The following is a 22,422-nucleotide window of genomic DNA, read 5'->3' on the forward strand; positions in this document are numbered from 1 at the left end:
TAATAAATGGGCAGCACGGCGTCCGATTGTGGTGTGAGTGTTTGTTGGTGTGGCTAGGGTCTCAGATTAGACGCTCAGGCCCTATATGCCCGGCCCGAGTCCGAGAGTTTAACAGAATTACCAGCCCGAGTCCGACCCGAGCTTCTCCCAAATCAGATTATACTGTTTCAGCTATTAAAATAGTTCAGTTTTGTATGTAATGGCAAAGTGATTATATTTCGTTTCGTTTTTTTATTAAGTTAATTTAGAAAAACGTTTGGAGCATTTTTTGTTCATTAAATACGTTTTTTTCTTTTTTAAAGTAACGACCGAGCGGCCAGCGTCAGACCAGCAGTCTGATCATAGCCACGTTTGATCAATTTAGCCTTCTCAGATCATCACGACTTGCCTAAAATAAACTCTATAGATATACTAAAACAGTTCAAGTATATAACAATGTTTAAACGTCAAACCTAGATAAATGTGCGCTACAGGAGCGCTTGAACAGGAGCGCTTCACAAAAATGAACCGAGAGTCACCGAATACGCCTCACAGACATGATACATATATCTATAGAAAGCTTTAAATTACTACTTAACGAAATAAATCAATAAATAAATAAAATAAATCTGCTGATCATGTGTGTTCATTATTGATCGTTTAACCCTTGCGTTATGTTCAAATCCCTATAACACTGGTGTTCCCGGTCAAAATTGACAGGCCTAGAAAAAATAGTAAAAAATAATAGTAAATCTCGTTATGCTATATTACCAACAAACATGGGATTGAATCTTTTTCTCAACTAGTTTTCTTTTAATTAGGGGTTTGTATTTATAACAGGTGATATTTGGAACGGATTTATCGTAGGCCTCATTAATCTGATCTTAGTTTTTGAGTGAAAAAAGCATTATTTGTGTATAATTTTGCCAATATTAAATAATATATGAAAAAAGTGTTTTGCACAGTTTTTCACAGTAGCATGCTCTAATGTTAAACCAAAATATGCTTATTTCTTGTAAAAAAAAAAAAAAAAAAAACTGTGCAAAAGAACACTTGTGGTGTTTCCGGTCAAAAATAACAAGCTTACAAAAAATATTGTATAAATCTCTTGTTGTGCTATATTATCATCAAAAATGGGATTCAATCTTTTTGTCTAGAAGTTATTGCCTGTGTCTTTATTTATTATTGTGAGATATTCATTTATTTTACATTTCACTGGGTCTTTTAGGGACTGTCTTTGATTTCTTTCCAGATCTGATATCATAAAATAGCATAGCAACAGTAGCCACGCCCACCAGAGCAGAGATGACCAATCGGATCACAGCTTCAGTAAAACCACAGGAGTGACTGGAATCTGTGGAAACAAAAATGTTACTGGCTCTGCTGAATGAAGGGGTTAAAACACAAAATAGTACAAATGCCTTTCTAGTTTCTGAACTCAAACAAAGAACAGTGACTCACAGTAGTTTACACTGATCAGTCACATCATTAAAACACCTGCCTAATATTGTAAAGGTCTTCCTTGTGCTCCATAATACCTCTGAACATGCCCTATAGTGTCTGGCACATTAGCAGTAGATCATTTAAGTCCTGCAAGTTGTTAGATGGGGCCTTCAAAGATCAGATCCATTACATAGATGCGCAGTCTTGAACCTTTGCCATGTTCCTCAAGCTGTTCTTGAACAACTTTTTCAGTGTGTCAGGATGATCCTGCTGAAAGAGGCCAATGCCATCAGGACACCACTGCTATGAAGAGGTGAATATGGTCTGCAGCAGTCTTTAGGCAAAGTAACATCCACATGAATCTCAGGATTCAAGGTTTCCCAGCAAAATATTGTCCAGAGCACAACACTGCCTCCACTCTCTTCACATGGAGCATCTGCTGCCATCTCTTCCCAGATAAATGATTCACACGCACCTACATGCACCATCCATCTGATCTAAAAGAAAATGTGATTCGTGAGGTAATGTTCTTCCATTGCTCCATGGTCCAGTTCTGACACTCACATGCCCATTGTATCCACTTTCAGCAGTAAACAGGGATCATCACGAGACTCTGACCAGTTTGCTGTGATATCCAGTAAACTGTGATATACAGTGAGTTCTGACACCTTTATATCATGGCCAGAATTACGTTTTCCAGCAGTTTGAGCTCCGGTAGCTCTTCTGTGTGATTGGATCAGACGGGTTAGTCTTCAGTCCCCACATGCATCAATGAGCTTTTGGACTCCAGTGACCCTTATGCTGATTCACCAGTTATCCTTCTTACTGGGAACACTTGAGGTGCTCTGACCCAGTCATCTAGCCATCACCGTTTGACCCTTGTCAAGTCTTTCAGATATAGTCACATTTTTCTTACTTCTAACACATGAAAAGGACATTGGTAAAATAATCCACATGACATCAGTGGTTCAACCGTAATTTTATGCACCACACGGATACGTTGTTTTTGTTCAAATCAAAGTGTAAATAAACAAACGTATCCGTGTGGTGCAGCTGACACAGAACAGCATACTGCTTACGTTCTGTGGATACTCTCCAAAATGGCACTACGGTGATGTGGAGGAGATGAATTTTTGAATAAAGTCGTTATTTTTGTTTTCTTTGTGCACAAAAAGTAATCTCATAGCTTCGTAAAATTACGGTTGAACCCCTAATGTCACGTGGATTATTTTACCGATCACCTTACTACATTTCTGGACGTTGATCGTGTTAATTCCATTGCTGTCTATGGGAGGGTCAGAGAGCTCTCAGATTCCATCAAAAATAATCTTCATTTGTGTTTCGAAGAACACAACGACATGAGGGTGAGTAATTAATGACAGAATTTTCATTTTGGGGTGGAGAAACCCTTTAAATTGCATTCATATCTGTATAATTAAAAGTTATTCATTATTTTTGTTGGTGAACACAAAATGTGAATTCCACTAAGAGATGTGTGGTATTGAACTTAACCTGTGTTTTGTGGAGAGTGTTCCTGAAAGCTGAATCGTGTCGTCTTGTTGCTGACTGGATTAGCAGCCACACAATGATACACATCATTATTTCTGTCTTTTATCTCCAGCTGGAGAGACAGAGTGACGCTGAGGTCAGGGCTGCTGGTCTGATTCAGTCTTTCTCTCCCTTTATACCATGACAGAGAGACTCCTGGTCCATTCTCAGCTGAACACATCACTGCAGAAGAAAAACCTCCATCTGGAACAAAACAAGCAGCTGCACATTTCTGCAACACTAGTGAGAAATGAAGAAAAGAGGTTGACTTTGAGTCTGAAAATGACTTGCAGTCATCATGCTACCAAACATACCCTGCCGTTCAATCTGGGTCATGTTCCTGATTAACTTACCATCATATAAACCCTAAACCTTGCTTACTTTGGCTTAAAACCTGTGAAGAGTTCAGTCCCGAGTTAACTTGTGCACAAGGTGAGTACATAAAGACATTTGTTGTGTCCCAATTCACAGATTTATACAACACACTAAAAGTAGATGTTTTGTCTTTTGAGTCTTAAACCTCTTTCAGGGCATCTCTGTTTAATTGTCATTCTCACCATGCTTGTAGCTCTTTTTATTCGTGTTTTAGTTTCTCCAAAGTGCAGAGGGTTGTGGACAATATCAGTCGTTGGAGTGTGAACGGATCCACACTTGGGAAATCTACCGGAAATAGTAGACCATCCAGGGACTTTTGATCAAAGAATAGCAAGTACATATAAACATACACATGCATCTTTTTTGTCGCAGTTTGGTTTGTAGCTTCACCAAACTTTAGTCAACCACAGTAGATCACAGATATTTATTTAGAGCAGGTGTTCTCGATTCAAATGAGCCCAAACACAACATTATTTCTCATAATTATCTCTCATGTAAAGCACTTTGGTCAGCCGAGTGGCTGTTCAAATAAAATGAACTTGAACTCATCTGTTATAATGTCCCATTTCACAACTCTCAGTTTGACCCTCACAGCCTTCGAAGGATGCAGCCTCTGAAATGCAGACCGATGCTACATTTTTCTTCTTCTTTCCTTTAATGGTGAGTTACAGTCATGGTCTGTATCTACTGGGATGTTGTGCAGTCATTTTAATCTTAGCATCTTTCTATTTTCCCTTTTCTCTGTGCCATACTTCGATCATGGAAAACTGTTTTTGTCAAATTTACAACAAGAAATGTTGCAGCTTCCCAACTGGGAGATAAATCTCCATCGGCCAAAGCAATGCAAGTATTGCACATTTGCCTTAACTAAACAGAGGTTTGGCATAAGCCGTGTTCTCTTTGTTACAAAGGCGCTGATGGTTTCTGATGGAACTCTTCTCACAGCTTATTCCCCTTATTTCTATAACAGTTTCACTTTTACTTCCCCTTGTTCCCATGTATGTGTGTGAGTGTGTGTATATGATTGTGTGTACTAGTTATGTGTCACCGTTTAAGTTAATAAAACTTTTGTGCACAATATCATGTGTGGTTTCTGTGGTTACTGCTTGCTACATTTTCTGTAGCATGCATAGTATGGTAGTAAACTATTGCAACAATAGCTGGTTTATTTTCATGTATTACTCACCAGATATCTGACACTCGCTGACCTGTGAGCTGCTCTCAATGACTGGCAATGAGACAGGTGCTTTAAAATAACAGGAAAATATATATTCTTTCTCAAAAACATTTTTTTTTTTTCAGTATGTAAGAGGAAAGATCAAACTGATAGTGTAACTCACCATAAACCATAACACTGAATCTTTTAAATGTGGTCATTGCGTTCATAATCTGTGCTGTATAGAGTCCAGAGTGACTGGTTGTGATGTTTCTGACGGTGAGAGATCCCGTCTGCTGGTCCATCTGCAGTCTGTCTTTAATTCCCTCATAACTGTCATATATAGAGATGCTCAGCTTGTAGATTTCAGCAATGAGAGTGTCTGCTTTCTCAGGTCCGAACAGCCACAGAATCTGCTTTTCTCTGTTAATCTCACGGACACCAGTGTGTAATACTACAGAATCTCCCGTCATCACTGATATTATCTTGATTTCATCTGTCTCCACACCAAACGCACCTGGAGAACAAGAGCGGCATGAAGCTTTCTTTTAACAAGAAACAGCAAAGACAAATAGAAGACAAACAGAAGTCTGACTTACCACATACAATGAGCAGAATCGAAGCAAACTGTTCACTGACAAGCATTTTTCTTAAGTATACTTAACCGTTTACTTCCTGTCCATTTTTAAAGCACAACCTTTTGATCGCATGTCAATAAGGTCTGATGGTTTTTATGTGAAGTGCCCTTCACACAGCTCTGTCACGCACCAGCACCAGCACCTGCCCACAAACCACATCCCTTTAGTTTACACTTACATGATCTAAATAAAAATGAGATTGAGCTGCTGGTCACAGAGTTTATCTGCTGGTGTACATGACCAGCTTTAACAGCAATAGGCCTATATATACACGCAGGCAAATATTTTATACATTCATGTTTCACTCAGAAAAGCTGATTGTCATAGAAATGTGAGAAGTTAAAATCAGGGTGATAAAGTTCACCTCTTTACACTCAAAATCACACAAATCCACCCGTCTGTGATATTCTTCTGCTCAGAGTCATCATCACCACACGGTTATATCGTTGTTTAGGTGCTTTAGCAACAAGTAATGAATTGTCATTTATGAGAAAATTATCTCTTTAAGTGTATAGGATTTACCCAGTTTGTCCTAAAAAGGTGTTATTGTTTCATACAGTGACTGTATATATCAGAGTTTATACAGGCCAATGTAATTATGCTGATGAGAAACACTTGAAAAGCATCACCTCAGGTGTTCAGGTGAGTGAGACCTCTGGTGGCGGTTACAGACAATTGTTATAAACAATTCTGATGTGTCTGATTACCTCCTAATGTCCTGATTGTGACTGACTTTCCGCTGCCATCTACTGGTCAAATCATGAAAATGCATCTGCTTAATATTTATAATTACTACAATACTAGTTTCTTGCTAGAAAAGCATCATAAGTGGAAAACCTATATCTACACAAAAACTGACCACATTTAGACACCATTTTATGTTTTAGCTCAAATGTCACAGAATTGAAAGCACAGGATTGTGGGAAATCAGGCAGCAAATGACACAACTATGCTGACTTAAAAAATTGATCAGATGAAGGCTCTCAGTAGTTGAGGCGCCAACGTATTTATTTTCATATTACACTGCATTAGACATTTATCACTCAGTTTAGAGCTAAAAATACAATTTGTAGGCTATCGAAAATCAGGTTGTAGTAATAAAATAAGTTGTTGAGGACCAAGGAGGAGAGAAGTAATGGGTGAGGGCAGTGATGAAGAATAGGTTGTTGTGGAAATCAGGCATTTGGGTACATTATTGAATGCCAGTTTGAAAGATGAGATCCATAAAACAACCAGAGGTCAGGAAAGATGCCTATGTCTATTAGCAATCTTATACTGACAGGCAGCAATGCTCCAATTATAACTGCACAAGTCAACATCTACTTATGTTTGGGATGTGTGGAGTACAGTACACTGAAAAAGAAGAGTCTTGTTGACTTTCACTTGTGCTATAATAATTGATTCAAAATTCCCAGATAAAACACAAAGTTAAAGTTGTTTTAATGTTTTTAATGACTCACTTCTTTTCAGATGGTGAAAAAGCATTTGATTGTGTGTGAAGTTTCAAACAATTTGGCAAAAATAATGAGCCGTAATGGGACAAAGGTAGTTATAAATGACAGAACCCTAAAAAAAGTCAGGTCAGATGTAGAAAAAATTTGGAAAGAGATTTTACTCCTAAATATATAGGCAATAATTTTTTTCAAGCGGTGATTTCACAATTAGTCCTAAATTAATATTAATAATACACATGTTACTCACAGATAGATAATAAATGTGGTCATTTATATTATATATTTTTTAGTATATTATGTCATTATAGACCTTTGACAGGGTAAACCACTAAATTTAATATTTGACAGGAATGAAAACGAGGCTGTAAGGGATAGAAGTAAAGTGCGGATTCAGTGGATGATTTTGAAAGTTGTGAGTTGAGAAAATTTGTTTGAAAATTAGCTAAACAACCTTCCTTCTGTTAAAATGTGTGTATTATTTGATCTGTAAAGTTGTTTAAAATAGACATGTTATTTTATGCAACTACAGAGATGTTTTCATTGCAACAATGTTGTATAATTGAATATAACCCTATAAAAACATGTTGAAAGAACAGGATTGTTCTCAGATGATTACTCAGTCATCTTATTAGTCATGGATGTACTGTACCAGTCTTAGAGAAGAATATGTGCCGTTTCATCCTGCTAGACTGACCAGAAGATGTCAGCATAATTCACACATGCATATTGTCTTCATAACTTATCCACTCACCATTTGCAAGACATTAGGGACCATTCAGGCTGAAAAGGATAATAATCGATGTAAATAATTATGATGCTATTATCAATAGAAACATTAATTTATGGCAGTAGCAGTGGTGGCAGCTAGAAACCAGTTATGAGAGCTGTAACCAGTTTGCTCATTTTGTGTCTTAAAAGGTGTTACATGCCAGCCCTCTTTTAGTCTAAAGGTAAAGGGCATGCAGTAACACATTTTTGGAGAGAGAAAGCACAGGGACCTCTCATCGCCCCAATAACACACCTCCAAACAAAAGACCTTTTAAGTACTTTAAATAAGAATAAGAAAAAGAAAAACAAACTTCAGGAGGGGGCAAAAGGCCAACATAAACAAAGATTTCTAACTCCGTTTTAACCATAACTTACCTATACCAAAAACAAATAAACAAAATGAGCTTCCCTTCCCTGTCTCCTTGACTAGCCAGATAACCAGGAGAAAAGTAGTTAAAGAAAAAGTCACACACCTCCCTACAAGTTCTTACAAAACACTTAAACTATAAACAAATGTAAAAATCTCCAACTAAATCCACAGCAGCACCAAAACACAATAACGCTGTCTCGAGCCAGAGACCACAAGTCCACATGACCGTTTACAATCTGCATCCCTCTCAGTTTACTGTGAGACAATGCTGGCTTTATATGCTGGCTTCCTCCTGAGTGCAGCCAATCAGTGGAGCTGAATTGAATAGGTAGCAAATCAGCAACAGGTGTATCCAATCACCTTCATGACAGTGATAGCAGTAGACATGAAAAAGAGAAAAACAATGACAAAAGAAAACGCGCCACAAGACACATAAAACAATCAAAAATACATCTCAGGACGTAACTATAGAAAGATTTTCTCCGTTTCTGTCTGCTACCTGAAGATCAACCTTATAGTCTATAAATCAACAAATATAAATCTTTAATTATTTGATTTCACAATAAACGATCAAAGTCATTGTATTACCATATTACTCTCTAATGGAAGCAAAGTCATTGGCACTTGATCCTCTAAAGGACAGAAACGAACCCATAGAAAAGAAAAGAGAAAAGAGTTCATAGAAAAGAGACATATTTGTGACCAGAAAGATTTTTATACATGCACACACAACATATACAGACATATGTTTATTAAAGAAAGAAAAACTATACAATGTAACAGGTGTAATGTGGAATGAATCCATGACACATTTTTGACCTCAGAATAAAGCACTTTCCCACTGTACATGGCTATTGGGACAAGCAGTTTTGTGGTACTTGGAAATCTATATAATTAATAATAATAAAAAAAAAGGCTCAGGAAGGTGTAATTGTTCAAATAACATTGTTTAATTTTAAAATATATAAAAAATTTTAACCCTAATGTGTATTTCAATTGTAATATTTCTGTAAAGTCTAGGGACAGAAAAGTGGACGTTTCTGTAGAATTACCCGGTACCATTTGCGTGATATAGATTAAGTTACAACACTTACAACAACACTTACAGTTACCATATTATCACAGAAGATATACTGTATATCGACTTGACTCGAGTGGAAAATGAATCATCCGTGGTTGTGCGCGCACTTGTTTGCACATGAGCAAAGGTGTTTAGGAGTCTTACTTGCAAGCGCCAGACCACTGATTCGTCAAACCTGCTTTCCTGCAGTGTTCTTCTGACTTCTGATACTCCCAGTACAGATACTCCCAAAAAATACTTAAGTACTGTAACAAAGTATTATTACACCACTGGCAACAGGTGTCTTCAATGAAACCATTTTGGAAAGTGGATCATTGAGTCAGCGCTGAGGAAAACCCTGCACGATCATCACAGACACTATTTATTTATTTTGTGAATGTTCACACAAGTGTCAGAGTTTGGCTGAAGTTCTTCATCAATCCCGGCGGGACTCTCCTCATTCTGAGCGGCTGTTGATCATGGAGACGGTTTCTCTCTTCACATCAACCCCTGCAATCACAGCATTCGACCATTAGACCAAATATAGGTGCTCTCTTCTTCTATAAAGCTAGGAGGATGTTGTTTATTCACCATTAACCTCCTTGTTTTAGACTAACGTGGGGTTTAAAGGCGAGATATTGAAAAGAACCGATAACCAGGGGCGGACAAAAATTCAGCTGTGGCTCTGTAGCCACACCAGCCCACATTACCACACCCACAGACACCGCATTCACTACTTACATTTGTGTACAGCTGGTGAAATAATATTAGCAGTTCATTACAAACTCCTTATGTGTCACTGTTTTTTTTTTCCTACCTCTGTCACACTCCTCCCTGTCTCTGCTAGGCCTACCGTAGCATCCTGCCTCACAGCACTGGCACTGGAAGACCAGGGGTCTCTGGCTGTACTGATTCCAGAAACATCCTATGAACACAGTATTGGATTTTGTTTTATTATTTTGCTTTTACGGTAAGTTAGAGATAAGGTAATGTGTCCAGCTCAGGGTTTTTAAATTTTACACAATATTATTAGCAGTGCAGTATTAGCTGTAGGTAATACTTGCCATTTCGTCCTGCTGGTCTACATTTCTTGCAGCAACAGTAAATCATAACAGCTGCTGCACAGAGTACAAGCCCCAGCCCCACCAGAACCCATTTCACTGCTGGATGCAAACCTGCTTCTGTGATGGACAAACAGAGACAGTCTTTAGAAACGAACAGCAACACTAACAGCAGAATCCGATTTAGAAGATTAAGTGCTAATGGTAATTTTATAAGTATAATTATATTCTACTTTTTATTGGGTCTAATTGTTGTATTTTAAATTAACTAGTTTTACATTTTCCATTGTTTATATGATTCTTACATTTAAACTACATTTTTGCTGCAGCGGCTTCAATGAAAATCATGTTGCTCCAAATCCACTTTCGTTCATTATTGAAACTCAAATGAAGATTGTTTACCATATTTGTTGTGCTCTACATATGTGTGTTGAGCTATGTTTGTGCCTACAGTACTTTAAATCTGTTGATTGTATAAAGTGATCTTGTCTCTTCAGTCGACTTGAATAAATCTTCTTGATTCATAATGTTTTGGTGGAATGAATTTTCAATGGAGGGACCGAAATTTAATTAAACATATCTTCATTTGACATGAGGGTGAGTAACTGATGACAATTGTTATTTTTGTGTGAACAATCTCTAAGAAATTCCCTGAATTTGCAATAATTTGCAGGTAATAATTGATGGCCTCTGTAATAATCATACCTGGACAGTGCTGACAGGGTTCAGTGATGTTGAGTTGTGTGGTCTTGTTTCTGATCGAATCGTTCATCACACAGCTGTAGAAATGCTGATCATTCACCGTCAGAAGTACAGAGACACCGCTGCTCAGATCAGAGACACTGATGGAGGAGAATGAACTGTTTCCTTTGTACCAGGAGAGAGTCACATTCACCACCGAGCACTGCATGAGGCATTTTGGGCATGATGATTGTTCAGGGACAATGGTGGGAATGGTCAGAGGAGCTGGAAACACAAGAAAATAAAATTGAAATATCACTGACAGGAGCATCAAAATACAGGCAGAAATGTATGTCTATGCAGCAGTGAATCTGAATGAAGGGTTTAATAATGAATTGTGGCTGACTAAAAATATTTGACACTAAAATGGTTAGTTATTCACTGTTATGATATTATATAAATGGCCAATTATCAAACAACTAATTGACCAGGGTTGTTTCCCAAAAGCATTGTTAGTCAAATTCCCTTGATATCAATGGAACCAAAGCTCTAATGAAATGCAAAAGCATCGTAAACTTGTGTGTTTGGATCTACAGCACTTATCCTGTGATTAGAAGCATAATGGAAACCATACACATGACTTGAGTGTCTTCTGTTTAGGTGAGGATCGTGCATGTTCTGTCCTGGAGGGGTCACAATGTACACATTGCAAGAGCTTTTCAATGAAAAATCTCTGATGGCGCTTGTCCCTTTTCTCAAGTGAATTAGGACAGGAGCCTGCACCCCATGGTTTGGGATCTGCTGCAGCCATGCCTGCCCCATAGGAGGACTTTTGGGGGTTATGGGTCATGGGCAGGTTAGATCTTTCTTGGAAGCTCGAGAGAACGGAAATTGCTGGGGGCAGATTAGACGAGCAATTCCTATCTGGCCATAACCACCCAGCCTCTGAGTCTTCCTGATATTCATGCTGAGGTGGAGAGACTGAAAAGAGATCTGAGCGAGGTGATCCAGGCTCGGGTCTCTGAGAAGAAATCACATCTCCTCTCCTCAAATAAGTAGAAGATTTTACCCCACAACCTGCTTGAATTATTATCAGCAACTCTATATTGTTGAACCAATGCAGTTTGACCGACGGATGTACGACAAAGTTACTGGTTTCATGACTAGCTAATTAATTTCTCAAGAAATTCATTGTTTTATGGTGGTTAAGCAGCAAGTTATGTTGTTGAACGGAAAACACAACCCTGGTCTATGAGAAAACATGTTTTGTGTTATTAGTTATTAACAGTTGTAGTTCACTTTGAGTTTAAATGTTTGATAGTTTTCTCATATTTCTTTTTTTTTACTGTTTTGACACAAGATTATTTTCAAGCATTTCCAAACAGACTAGTCGGGCATTTTCTCCTTGACAATACAATCAGCTCAATCATGATGTGGAAGCACTGCCTCGTCTCACGTGGATTTTCAGAACAGTGTAAACTATGCTTTAGGATCGCTGTGAGAAAACAGTGAGATGAAACTGAAAGAGAATCTCTTTTGGCTTCATCTCACTGTTTTCTCTCAGAGATTGAATAAAATAATCAGAATAGAATTGAATAGAATAATCAGCAGAGCAAAAACTAAACAAATATAACACAATTTGAAATTAAAATAGTGTCTAAACCACAGTTTGTTTCTAGATTAACAGTATCAAACAACACAAGCTATTTCAGAGCGAGCACCATCTTACTCTGTTGATTATTTTCTCATCCATATTTTAAGGAGGCACAACCTCCATTGCATCCTCAGAGAAAAAAAGCCCTGATTCGCCAGATTAAAAAAAAACTCTATAGTCATTGATAGTAAATACTATAGTGTGCATTTAACCACTAGAGTAATATGTATTACACTGTATATATTATAGTATTTACAACACTTTGTTAATGAATGCTACAGCATACTGTAGTATTAACTATAGTGAACTGATAAACTGTAATAAATACTGTAGTATACTTTAGTTTTTACTACAGCAAACTGTAGTGTATTGTAGAATAATATACCCTACCCTGATAGCACACGTACATCTCGGAGATGTCTATTTGACGTCTGCAAGACATATTTTTTAGAGTGTTTGCTCATCTGCAATATGTCTATAGGATGTTTTAGATGTCAAATAGACGTCTATTAGATGTCTTTAAGGTATTTATGATTTAGAATGTATGTAAAACTGACTTCTGAAAGATGTCTGTCAGACGTTTGGAGACAGCAGATGCTTTCCAGATCAAGAGATCTGTAGCATTTGGACCAATCAGACACACAATTGTTCATTAGATTTAACAAATCAATTAGTCATTGGATTAACAAATAATCACAAACCCCTCACCCAATACACATACTGGGTGCCAGTATGTCTGTGAATGACTCCAGGCCCCCGGTTACCATGACAACCAGGACACTTCAGCCAGACCAGATAAACTTTATGACCTAATGGCATATTGAGTGTCCTTCCTTTCACCATCTTTGAACCTTAGGAAAGACATTATGCCATAAAAATGGACTCTTCTCTAATTAATTCATAGAAAAACCTTTCTTTGAATGAACACACAAAAGTAATAATTGTGTATATTATTACTGTTCTTGTATATGTTCTTTTGTGTTGTATACTGTTTTATGCATGCTTATTATAGAACACTAGTTAATATTACCTCAATTACACAATGTTTGGTCTCTATCAATTCACCTTCGGATGATCTAATTAAGAGTGAATATTATACAGTGGTGTGAAAAAGTGTTGGCCCCCTTCCTGTTTTTTAAATTTTTTTTTGCATGTTTGTCACACTTTAATGTTTCAGATCATCAAACAAATTTAAATATTAATCAAAGATAACACAAGTAAACACAACATGCAGTTTTTGAATGAAGTGTTTTATTATGAAGGGAAAACAAAATCCAAACCCACATGGCCCTGTGTGAAAAAGTGCTTGCCCCCTAAACCTAATAACTGGTTGGGTCACCCTTAGCAGCAACAACTGCAATCAAGCGTTTAGCAATAACCTGCAATGAGTCTGTTACAGCGCTGTGGAAGAATTTTGGCCCACTCATCTTGGCAGAATTGTTGTAACACAGCCACATTGGAGGGTTTTCGAGCATGAACCGCCTTTTTAAGGTCATGCCACAGCATCTCAATAGGATTCAGGTCAGGACTTTGACTAGGCCACTCCAAAGTCTTCATTTTGTTTTTCTTCAGCCATTCAGAGGTGGCTTTGCTGGTGTGTTTTGGATCATTGTCCTGCTGCAGAACCCAAGTTCGCTTCAGCTTGAGGTCACGAACAGATGGCCGGACATTGTCCTTCAGGATTGTTTGGTAGACAGCTGAATTCATGGTTCATTTATCACAGCAAGTCTTCCAGGTCCTGAAGCAGCAAAACAGCCCCAGACCATCACACTACCACCACCATATTTTTCACCACCATGATGTTCTTTTTCTGAAATGCTGTGTTACTTTTACGCCGGATGTAATGGGACACACACCTTCCAAAAAGTTAAACTTTTGTCTCGTCAGTCCACAGAGTATTTTCCCAAAAGTCTTGGGGATCATCAAGATGTTTTCTGGCAAAACTGACGAGCCTTTATGCTCTTTTTGCTCAGCAGCGGTTTTCGTCTTGGAACTCTGCCTTGCAGGCCATTTTTGCCCAGTCTCTTTATTATAGTGGAGTCATGAACACTGACCTTAACTGAGGCAAGTGAGGCCTGCAGTTCTTTAGATGTTGTTGTGAGGTCTTTTGTGACCTCTTGGATGAGTCGTCGCTGCACTCTTGGCGTAATTTTGGTCGGACGGCTACTCCGGTTCACCACTGTTCCATGTTTTCTCCATTTGTGGATAATGGCTCTCACTGTGGTTCGCTGGAGTCCCAAAGCTTTAGAAACGGCTTTATAACCTTTTCCAGACTGATAGATCTCAATTACTATTTTTCTCATTTGTTCCTGAATTTCTTTGGATCTCAACATGATGTGTAGCTTTTGAGGATCTTTTGGTCTACTTCACTTTGTCAGGCAGGTCCTATTTAAGTGATATCTTGATTGTGAACAGGTGTGGCAGTAATCAGGCCTGGGTGTGGCTAGTGAAACTCTGGTGTGATAAGTTATGTTTTAACTCCTCCACAGCGCTGTAACAGACTCATTGCAAGTTATCGCAAACGCTTGATTGCAGTTGTTGCTGCTAAGGGTTGCCCAACCAGTTATTAGGTTTAGGGGGCAAGCACTTTTTTCACACAGGGCCATGTGGGTTTTGAATTAGTTTCCCCTTCATAACCCCCCCCCCCCTTCATTTAAAAAATGCATGTTGTGTTTACTTGTGTTATCTTTGATTAATATTTAAATTTGTTTGATGATCTGAAACATTAAAGTGTGACAAACATGCAAAAAAAAAAAAAAAAAATTAGGAAGGGGGCCAACACTTTTTCACACCAATGTATGTTGATACCTATGCAACATATTAGTGTCCTATAGACCTTTAATAGGTCCACTTCCGATCCAGTTACATATGCAAATTTCCACAAAAGTTCAAGAAACCATTGGCTCTTTGACACCCGAAAGGAGTGACCTCTATATCAGATAAAGCTCTCACACCAGTGACCTGCCTAGTCAGTCTGCGGTTCTTTAAGATCCTAAGAGGATGCGGAGGATGTGAGCTCCTCAGCAACCCTTAAGTTTTTGTGCCAGGCCTTGCGGCCTTGACTTTCCATTCAACCAAAGATCCTCGGATCTCAGCAGATCTCTTTCTTAGCTTTTTTTCACTCTCTACCTGGGAAGAAACTCCCAATCACCATCAAGTCAGGACATCAGAAAGTGATTGCGAGTCCAAAACCTTGAAACCATCGAGACTTTCATCCGAGACTGCATCCGGACACTCATCAACGACAAAGGCAATGCAAGTATCGTACATTTAACTAAACAAAACAGAGGTTTAGTATAAGCTATAGACCCCGTTATAAACAGCGCTGATGGTTTTATTCAGGTGGTTAACTGACTCATTTCATAGCTTCATTCTCTGGTTTCTCTATTGGCTTCATTCATCCACTTTAGCTCCCCTTTTGTATGTATGCGTGAGTGCATGTATGTTTGTTTGTTTGTTAGACTAGCTTGTGTTAGTGTTTAGTTAACCCTCTAAGCGCCAAAGTCGCAAAATTGCGACAAGACGTCATACTTCATGAAATGGGCTGTAGTTCCTAATCTGGTGTAATGGCTCATTTGTATTCCCTTCCACTAGATGGCAGACATGTAGTACTTCGATTCTAGACCAAAATTGTTTGAGGAAATAGCAGAGTAAGTGAGCTATCGTGTCATTGATGCGGAAGCAATTCAGTTCATAGCGTGTGAGTAAATTGTGAGATTTGTGAGAGAAAATCGCCAAACGGCTAATAAAAAGTTGTACCGTGAGGATGTGTTGCAAATGTCATTCGCCGATTCTGACTCTGAAGGGGAATATTTGCCTTTTGGAAATGACGATCGGCCGTCTAATGATCGCGCTTCTCCAATGGTGCCATGGTGCCGCTGCGCAAGGCGCGATCGTTCACAAAGCACAAACAAGTGATCATTTCAACACTTTGCCCAATGGGGATGGGGGTGGCAGGGGTGGACGTGGTCTTAGTGTCCATAGGAGAGCTGTTGCTCTCTGATGATCTGCCAGATTGCGCTGTTTGTTCTGATCGCGCGCGCTCTAAGGGCCGCCAGCAGACAGGACAGGTGCAGTCAGTTTGGGGTAGGTCTGTGCGCTGTGCCATACAATGAGAGGTACCATACTCTCAAGAACTATAAACTGTCACCTAGATACCTGATTGGGCAGATAGCTGGTCAACTGATCAAAAAATAGGCATATGTATTTTACTATGGCACAGTAATATAGTAATAATTTACTACTTTCTCCTGTTTTACTGTTGATTTCCTCTTTTCCTGATCATTTGGAATGAGGATAAAAAGACAAAAAAAAACAACAACAACATGCAAATAAGTTCAAACATCCATTCAATATCTATTATTTCCTGAATATTACTGATGAACTGATCAAAAAGTAGGCTACTGTTCACATGCGTTTTACTACTATATAGTATAGTAATATAGTAATAATTTAGTACTTTCTCCTGTTTTATTGTTGGTTTCCTCTTTTCTGATTATTTGTAATGAGGAGAAAAAGACAAAAAAACAAACAAAAAAATCAAACATCAATTCAATATCTACTATTTCCTAAATATTATGAAATTCAAGAGGGCCGCCCCTGATGACGTCATAATATGCAAATTAGATGAGTATATTTACACCCCACATAAACTTTCGGTCATGCCCAACATTTTTCTAATTTACAGTAGATCTCTATCTTTAAGCCATTTCAAGCCACAAGCTTTTGAAATCTTGATGTCAAAATCCAGCATTTTTTCCAAAAAACCCTGGCGCCTAAAGGGTTAATAAAACTCTTGTGCACAGATTACATGAGTTTCTGATTCTGCCTTGCATATTTATGTCCCTTTACGTTTTTGATCCTTACTACATGCTCTAATGCATTAATACTTAGGAAAGTATTTTCAGTTGCCACAAAAATATATTTTCTAAGAGTTGATATGAACTTACACTGAATGTTCGCTGGACGAACAGATTAGTTGATGGCAATTTAATTCTGCTACAGTTATTACTGGCAGCCGATATAAATAATTGGAATTAATTATAATTATTGTAATTTAATTATTTATATACATTTCCCTTTTGATCTAATTTGCTACAGATCTTTAACAAACATCTTGCAGACGTACATTTGCAATCTGGGTATAGTTGTAGAAAACTTAGTACAGTATTGGGTAAAGTATTTTGTTTATATTACTATAATTGTTATATTACCACAGAAACTATAGAATTACCACTAAAAAAAATATTCAAGTACTTTACTATAGTATGGTTCAAAATCACTATAGTATTTACTATAAATTAGGGGTGTGCACAAATAGTCGAACATTCAAATATTCAAAAAAAAAAAACCCTCATGTTTCTGGCATCAACAATAATAATAATAACCATGTAATAAAGTCAAAAATTTAAAATTTAACTTAATAAAGATAGCAAAATAATTGCATAATAACAAAAAAATAGAAAGACAAATTTGGAACATGGAATGCCTTTAAAACTGTTATTAAATTTCTATAAACTTCTAATATTAAACTTATTTATTTCAGAAGCTTAAGAAAATTCTAATGGTAAAAACACTTCATAACAGAACTAAGCAGTCCTGGCCAGTCATGGACTCATCACGGTCCAGGATCCCATTGTCCTCTAGTCTCTAAATTTGGATCTTAAAACTAATAATATTGCTGCATTATAAGCTCAAAAATTAATTAAATCAATTGAATAACATAGTATATTTGACTGTCCCACATTAGTCAAAACATGCTGTCCCACTTTTGAAAACATCCTTTTCTAAAGTGGGACGACAAAGACTGCTTCAAATAGAAAATATTCTTAACACATTTTAACAATATTATAGCAAATCTTGATGTACAAATACATAAAAAATATAATAACAATTTAGAACATTGTTTTATTTATAACAGATTTATATCCTTAACGTAAATTTTTATCTAAATCCTATGACACTGTCATTTCAGTAAACTTTGCAAGAGATTTTCATGGCCACATTTCTGACATAATTTCCAGAAAGTGAAGTGATTTTAATAACTTGACACCTCTGATTGAATTCAATACCAAGCATGTTCACTTTAATGTTGTATAAGAAGAGATAAATGCACTGAAGCTTAGGTGTCCCACATTAGTCAGTGTCCCACATTACACTAATCTACCCTATTCGAAAATTCTTTTTTTTTAATTAGCCCAAATATTCGAATGCAATATTTTTGGAAAATGCCCATCCCTACTATAAATTACTATAGTTTTTTTTTTTTTAAATCTCCGCCATACTACAAAGTCTGAAAAACTATAAGAATTATAGTTAGCTATAAATTAGCTATCAATAATTTACTCACCAGAGACAGTAACACTGAATTCCTTGGATGACAACTTTTTAGAAGTGTTGTTGATGAACCGAAGGTTATAAAGACCAGTGAGTTCAGTGCTGATGTTGATGATGGTGAGAGATCCGGTCTGATCGTCTATCTTCAGTCTGTCTCTGAGTCTCTCATCAGTAATATCACATGAACCCCTACATGTAGCTATATTCCTGTCTTCAGGTCCTAACATCCAGCTGATCCGATGATATTCTTGTACACCAGTGTGTAGGGTTACAGACCCCCCCACTGCCGTCATTGCTTCTTCTGTCTTCGTTTCATCTCCCTCATCACCAAACACACCTGGAAAACACAATCAATAAAAGCTGACATTAAATACTCAGTTGAACATGTTTTACATCAGCAAACTGGAAAGTATCTGAACTTATAAATGTAAGCTCTGTCAGAACCTTCACGGAGTTTAGCACAGAAGAGTGGATTATGTTTGATATTGTAATATTGTTCTTGACAGTCTTAAAGACGTCTCATAATGAAGCACACACTCGTGACGCCTGCAGCTGTATGTTCTGTGTGTATCATGAGCGCTCTGACTGACCTGAGAAACATTGTCCTGAAGTAGCCTATATTTCAGCAGTTATTGTCCTGCAGCCATGCCATTAATTATGAATTAATCAGTATTTTAAACCTTTCAGTTATTTCTTTTTCCAGGACTGGACAAACAGATTTCCAAAGTGGTCTGAATTTGTATTTGTTCAGACCGCTCTCTGAATCATCTGAAGCGGTTTCTCAGTAAAGGAAACAGTACAGAGTATCTCTAAATTTAGCTGTGCCATAGGAATATTCGGCCATTCATACCGAAAGGTTTCTTCTTCTTCTTCTTCTTCTTATTATAGATTGCTTCATCTTCACAAAGTAAAGAAGGTACATACAGTAATCATATTCCAGAATATAACCAATCTTGATCAGCCTTGGTTGAGCAAAACCAAAAACTAAATTAAAACATCACAATAAAACAAGCAAACCAGAACAAGAAAGATATAAAATACATCAAATATTAAATAAAATAAAACAAAAAGGGCTATTTAAAATAATTTATATAAATTATATAATTTATTGAAGTCAACTTATGGGCTTACTTGTTTTTAACAAATTTTAAAGAGTTGCATAAGAGTTTTACCTCATTTAACCACGGGTTGAAATTGGATTTAGATTTAATTTAAGAAATTAATACCAAATTCAAACTCTCTGTTTTCAAGAAAAATACCAAACCTGCCCTTCACAGTGAGGGGTGGTAGTTCAACATCCCTGGACAATAACCAGCTGTAATAACGGCCCACAGTGAAGTCCAGCTGGGTGAAGGTGTTCTGCGTGAATGTCTTTTAGATTTAATCAGCCTCCACAAGATCTACTAGTCATAATGAGTTCAGGATAAATCAAATATAACATTTTATTTGTCAGGTAAGAATTTATCATGCTAATTACTCAATTAAACAATAAGAATCCAATTCAGAACTAGGTTCCGTTCCAATTCAGATAAATAACTTCAATTGCTCAAATATGAATCTAAGAGTGAGAGATGCAGAGAGACACACAGCAGCATGTGAGAGATTTGGAGCAGATCTCCAGAGACAGAGACTGTATTTCTGGCTACAGAACCCCAAATGATAATAATGCCACTTCGCTTATATATCCAGATCAGAAAAAAATTATAAAAAAAATATCTTCAAATCACTTGTAAAAACATAAAATAACTTTTGGTCTGTTAGGATCTCATGACCCAGGGTCACACCTGGGGCCTCATTTATAACCGTTGTGTACACAACCTAATTCACGCGACACAGTCGTGCACTTTAACCGAAAACACAAACTCCTGCCGTCCTTTTGCGCAAAAATCCACATCTGCGCATCTGTTTCATTGCAACAACTGCAGCACGCAATGGAAAGCAGACTGCAGTTTTTGTCATTCATAATAACAAACAAAGTGCAGAGACGCTGTAAATAATAGATTCAGGCTTCATTAATTAAAATGGAAGTTTGTGAGATCACAAATTTAGACGAGTGACAGCTTTTTAATTATTATAAAGGGAGTTTGAAAATGTGAAATATAATTTATATAACAGTTTTATACATTTTTGGGTATATACAAAAGATAATATTTAGTGACTGACTTACATTTTAGGAACACTGTTGTCTAATGGTACTCTATTTCATCCAAAAATAGTTCCAAACAACATCACAGTCGCTGCACATCTCCAAGCAAACACAGCACTGTTTCGTTTTTGAACAAATTTAGTGAATCAGTGATTCATAAAGAGAGTCACTTGATTCATTCCTAAATGAATAAGTCGTTTGAACGAATCTACTGAACGTTCAAAACTTTCTATCCAAAACATTAATCTAAAAAAAATCTGTAAATATTCCTTAATGCCACATTTGTGCTCTTTTTTTTTTTTGCCATGCAAATATTTATTATTGATGCTGATTTCATTTGACTGGTAACTTATTCTTCCTGATTGTATCTTATTATTTTTAATTTAATTTATTGTTTAGTTATAATTTTTTTTAAATTGATCTTTTTTTGGCACACATTTAATAAAGTTAGACAAATTGAATTACAAAGGTTTTTAAAAAGTCAAATATCGCCTTATGATGGGAAGGTTAATTTTTGTCATTGATCAGAAGGTGATCCTTTTTTTTAAGTAGGAGCACAAGCGTTGAAAATAAATTAAAGTGTCGAGTCCTTAAGAATGTAATGTTACCTTTTAAAAACTAACTACTAACGTGCAAAGTGTGATCTATTAATAATCTATTATAATCTACAAATCATGCAATATTGTATACCATTAAATAAGAAATAGAGCTTTAGCTCTGCGTGCACAATAAATCATCTTTAAACTGCAGATCTCATGTTAAGAGAAAATACTTTTAGCAAGAACAATGATCAATGATGCACACTTTCTTCGATATTACGGCGGATACTGCTGGATTCAGTGGTCGAACGGTCCATTATCCAGTTTGAATAGGTCCAATGATAATAAATTACTGTACAACCGCAGCTGCACAGAGATGTTAATGTCAAGTAATGTTAAGTAGTGAAGTAGGGATGCACGATATTGGAATTCTGCCGATATTCGATATGCCGATATTTTTCAACTCATTTTGGCCGATATCGATGCCGATATATTTATTTTGTTTGGAAACAACACCAAGTCTCTCCTGTGCAGAAATTATAAGCAAAATATTATTAATTTTGGTTAGTTTTTTAACAAGAACTTATTTATTAGAATTAAATAAAAAATAATAAAAGGTTTTTTAACAGTACATTGAAGCTTTGAAAATAAATATAAATCCACTATATCAATCGCTGTATTTTTTCCCCCAGAAAGATGCAGTGTTAACCCTAATATTTTATTTTAAGATTTAACATTTGTAGATGGTCTAAAACAAAAGAGTTGTAAAAATTCTGAAAATCTTTTAGAGTTCATGATTTGTTTAAAAAATAAAACGTTACACATTAATGAATAAATCAGTATATATACAATTATTTAATCTACAAGTGTCATGTTTGTGATTTTTTTTTTTTTTTCATGTAAGCTATAGCTTATGACCATTAAATCAAAACATACTTATTTTATTACATCAATTACTGCTTTATTTAATCAGAAACACAGTCTAAATGTTATTTGTGTAGGCTATTTTACTTTTAATTTAATTAGAAGTAGGCCAACAGCGCCCCTACTAATAAAACTACTTACCGAACGGGCATTAGGACCTGGGGGAGGCTGTCACTGCTGCCCCTGCTTGTGCTATAACTGTTTACTCTATCCCACACCGAACGCGTCATTCTGTACATGCCTTCACACATTAAATGCAGCGATCCAAAACAGTCAATCTATTCATCATT

General features: G+C 36.7%; 2 protein-coding genes across 3 annotated transcripts in view; both read right to left on the reverse strand.

Annotated features, from left to right (window-relative positions):
• Positions 1 to 1,132: 1,132 nt before the first annotated feature.
• On the reverse strand, positions 1,133 to 5,243 carry LOC306875210 (T-lymphocyte surface antigen Ly-9). The gene is made up of 5 exons (XM_079425673.1): positions 5,101 to 5,243; positions 4,686 to 5,018; positions 4,532 to 4,591; positions 2,935 to 3,174; positions 1,133 to 1,333 (listed from the first exon to the last, which is right to left on the reverse strand). The coding sequence occupies exons 1-5, from the start codon at positions 5,144 to 5,146 to the stop codon at positions 1,185 to 1,187; spliced, it is 828 nt and encodes a 275-aa protein (XP_079281799.1). The 5' UTR covers positions 5,147 to 5,243; the 3' UTR covers positions 1,133 to 1,184.
• A 3,186-nt stretch (positions 5,244 to 8,429) lies between these two features.
• Positions 8,430 to 22,422, reverse strand: part of LOC306874685 (CD48 antigen-like) — a 42,659-nt gene continuing 28,666 nt past the window's right edge. For both annotated transcript variants that reach the window (XM_079424892.1, XM_079424891.1), the window contains exons 2-6: positions 18,537 to 18,860; positions 10,558 to 10,818; positions 9,856 to 9,972; positions 9,609 to 9,716; positions 8,430 to 9,301 (exon numbers count right to left, since the gene is read on the reverse strand). In XM_079424892.1, coding sequence (XP_079281018.1) covers positions 9,249 to 9,301; positions 9,609 to 9,716; positions 9,856 to 9,972; positions 10,558 to 10,818; positions 18,537 to 18,816 — 819 coding nt within the window. In that variant the 5' untranslated portion in view covers positions 18,817 to 18,860 and the 3' untranslated portion in view covers positions 8,430 to 9,248. The remainder of the gene's footprint in view (positions 9,302 to 9,608; positions 9,717 to 9,855; positions 9,973 to 10,557; positions 10,819 to 18,536; positions 18,861 to 22,422) is intronic.

Source organism: Barbus barbus (genome assembly GCF_936440315.1).
Source record: "Barbus barbus genome assembly, chromosome: 9".
Lineage (NCBI taxonomy): Eukaryota > Metazoa > Chordata > Actinopteri > Cypriniformes > Cyprinidae > Barbus > Barbus barbus.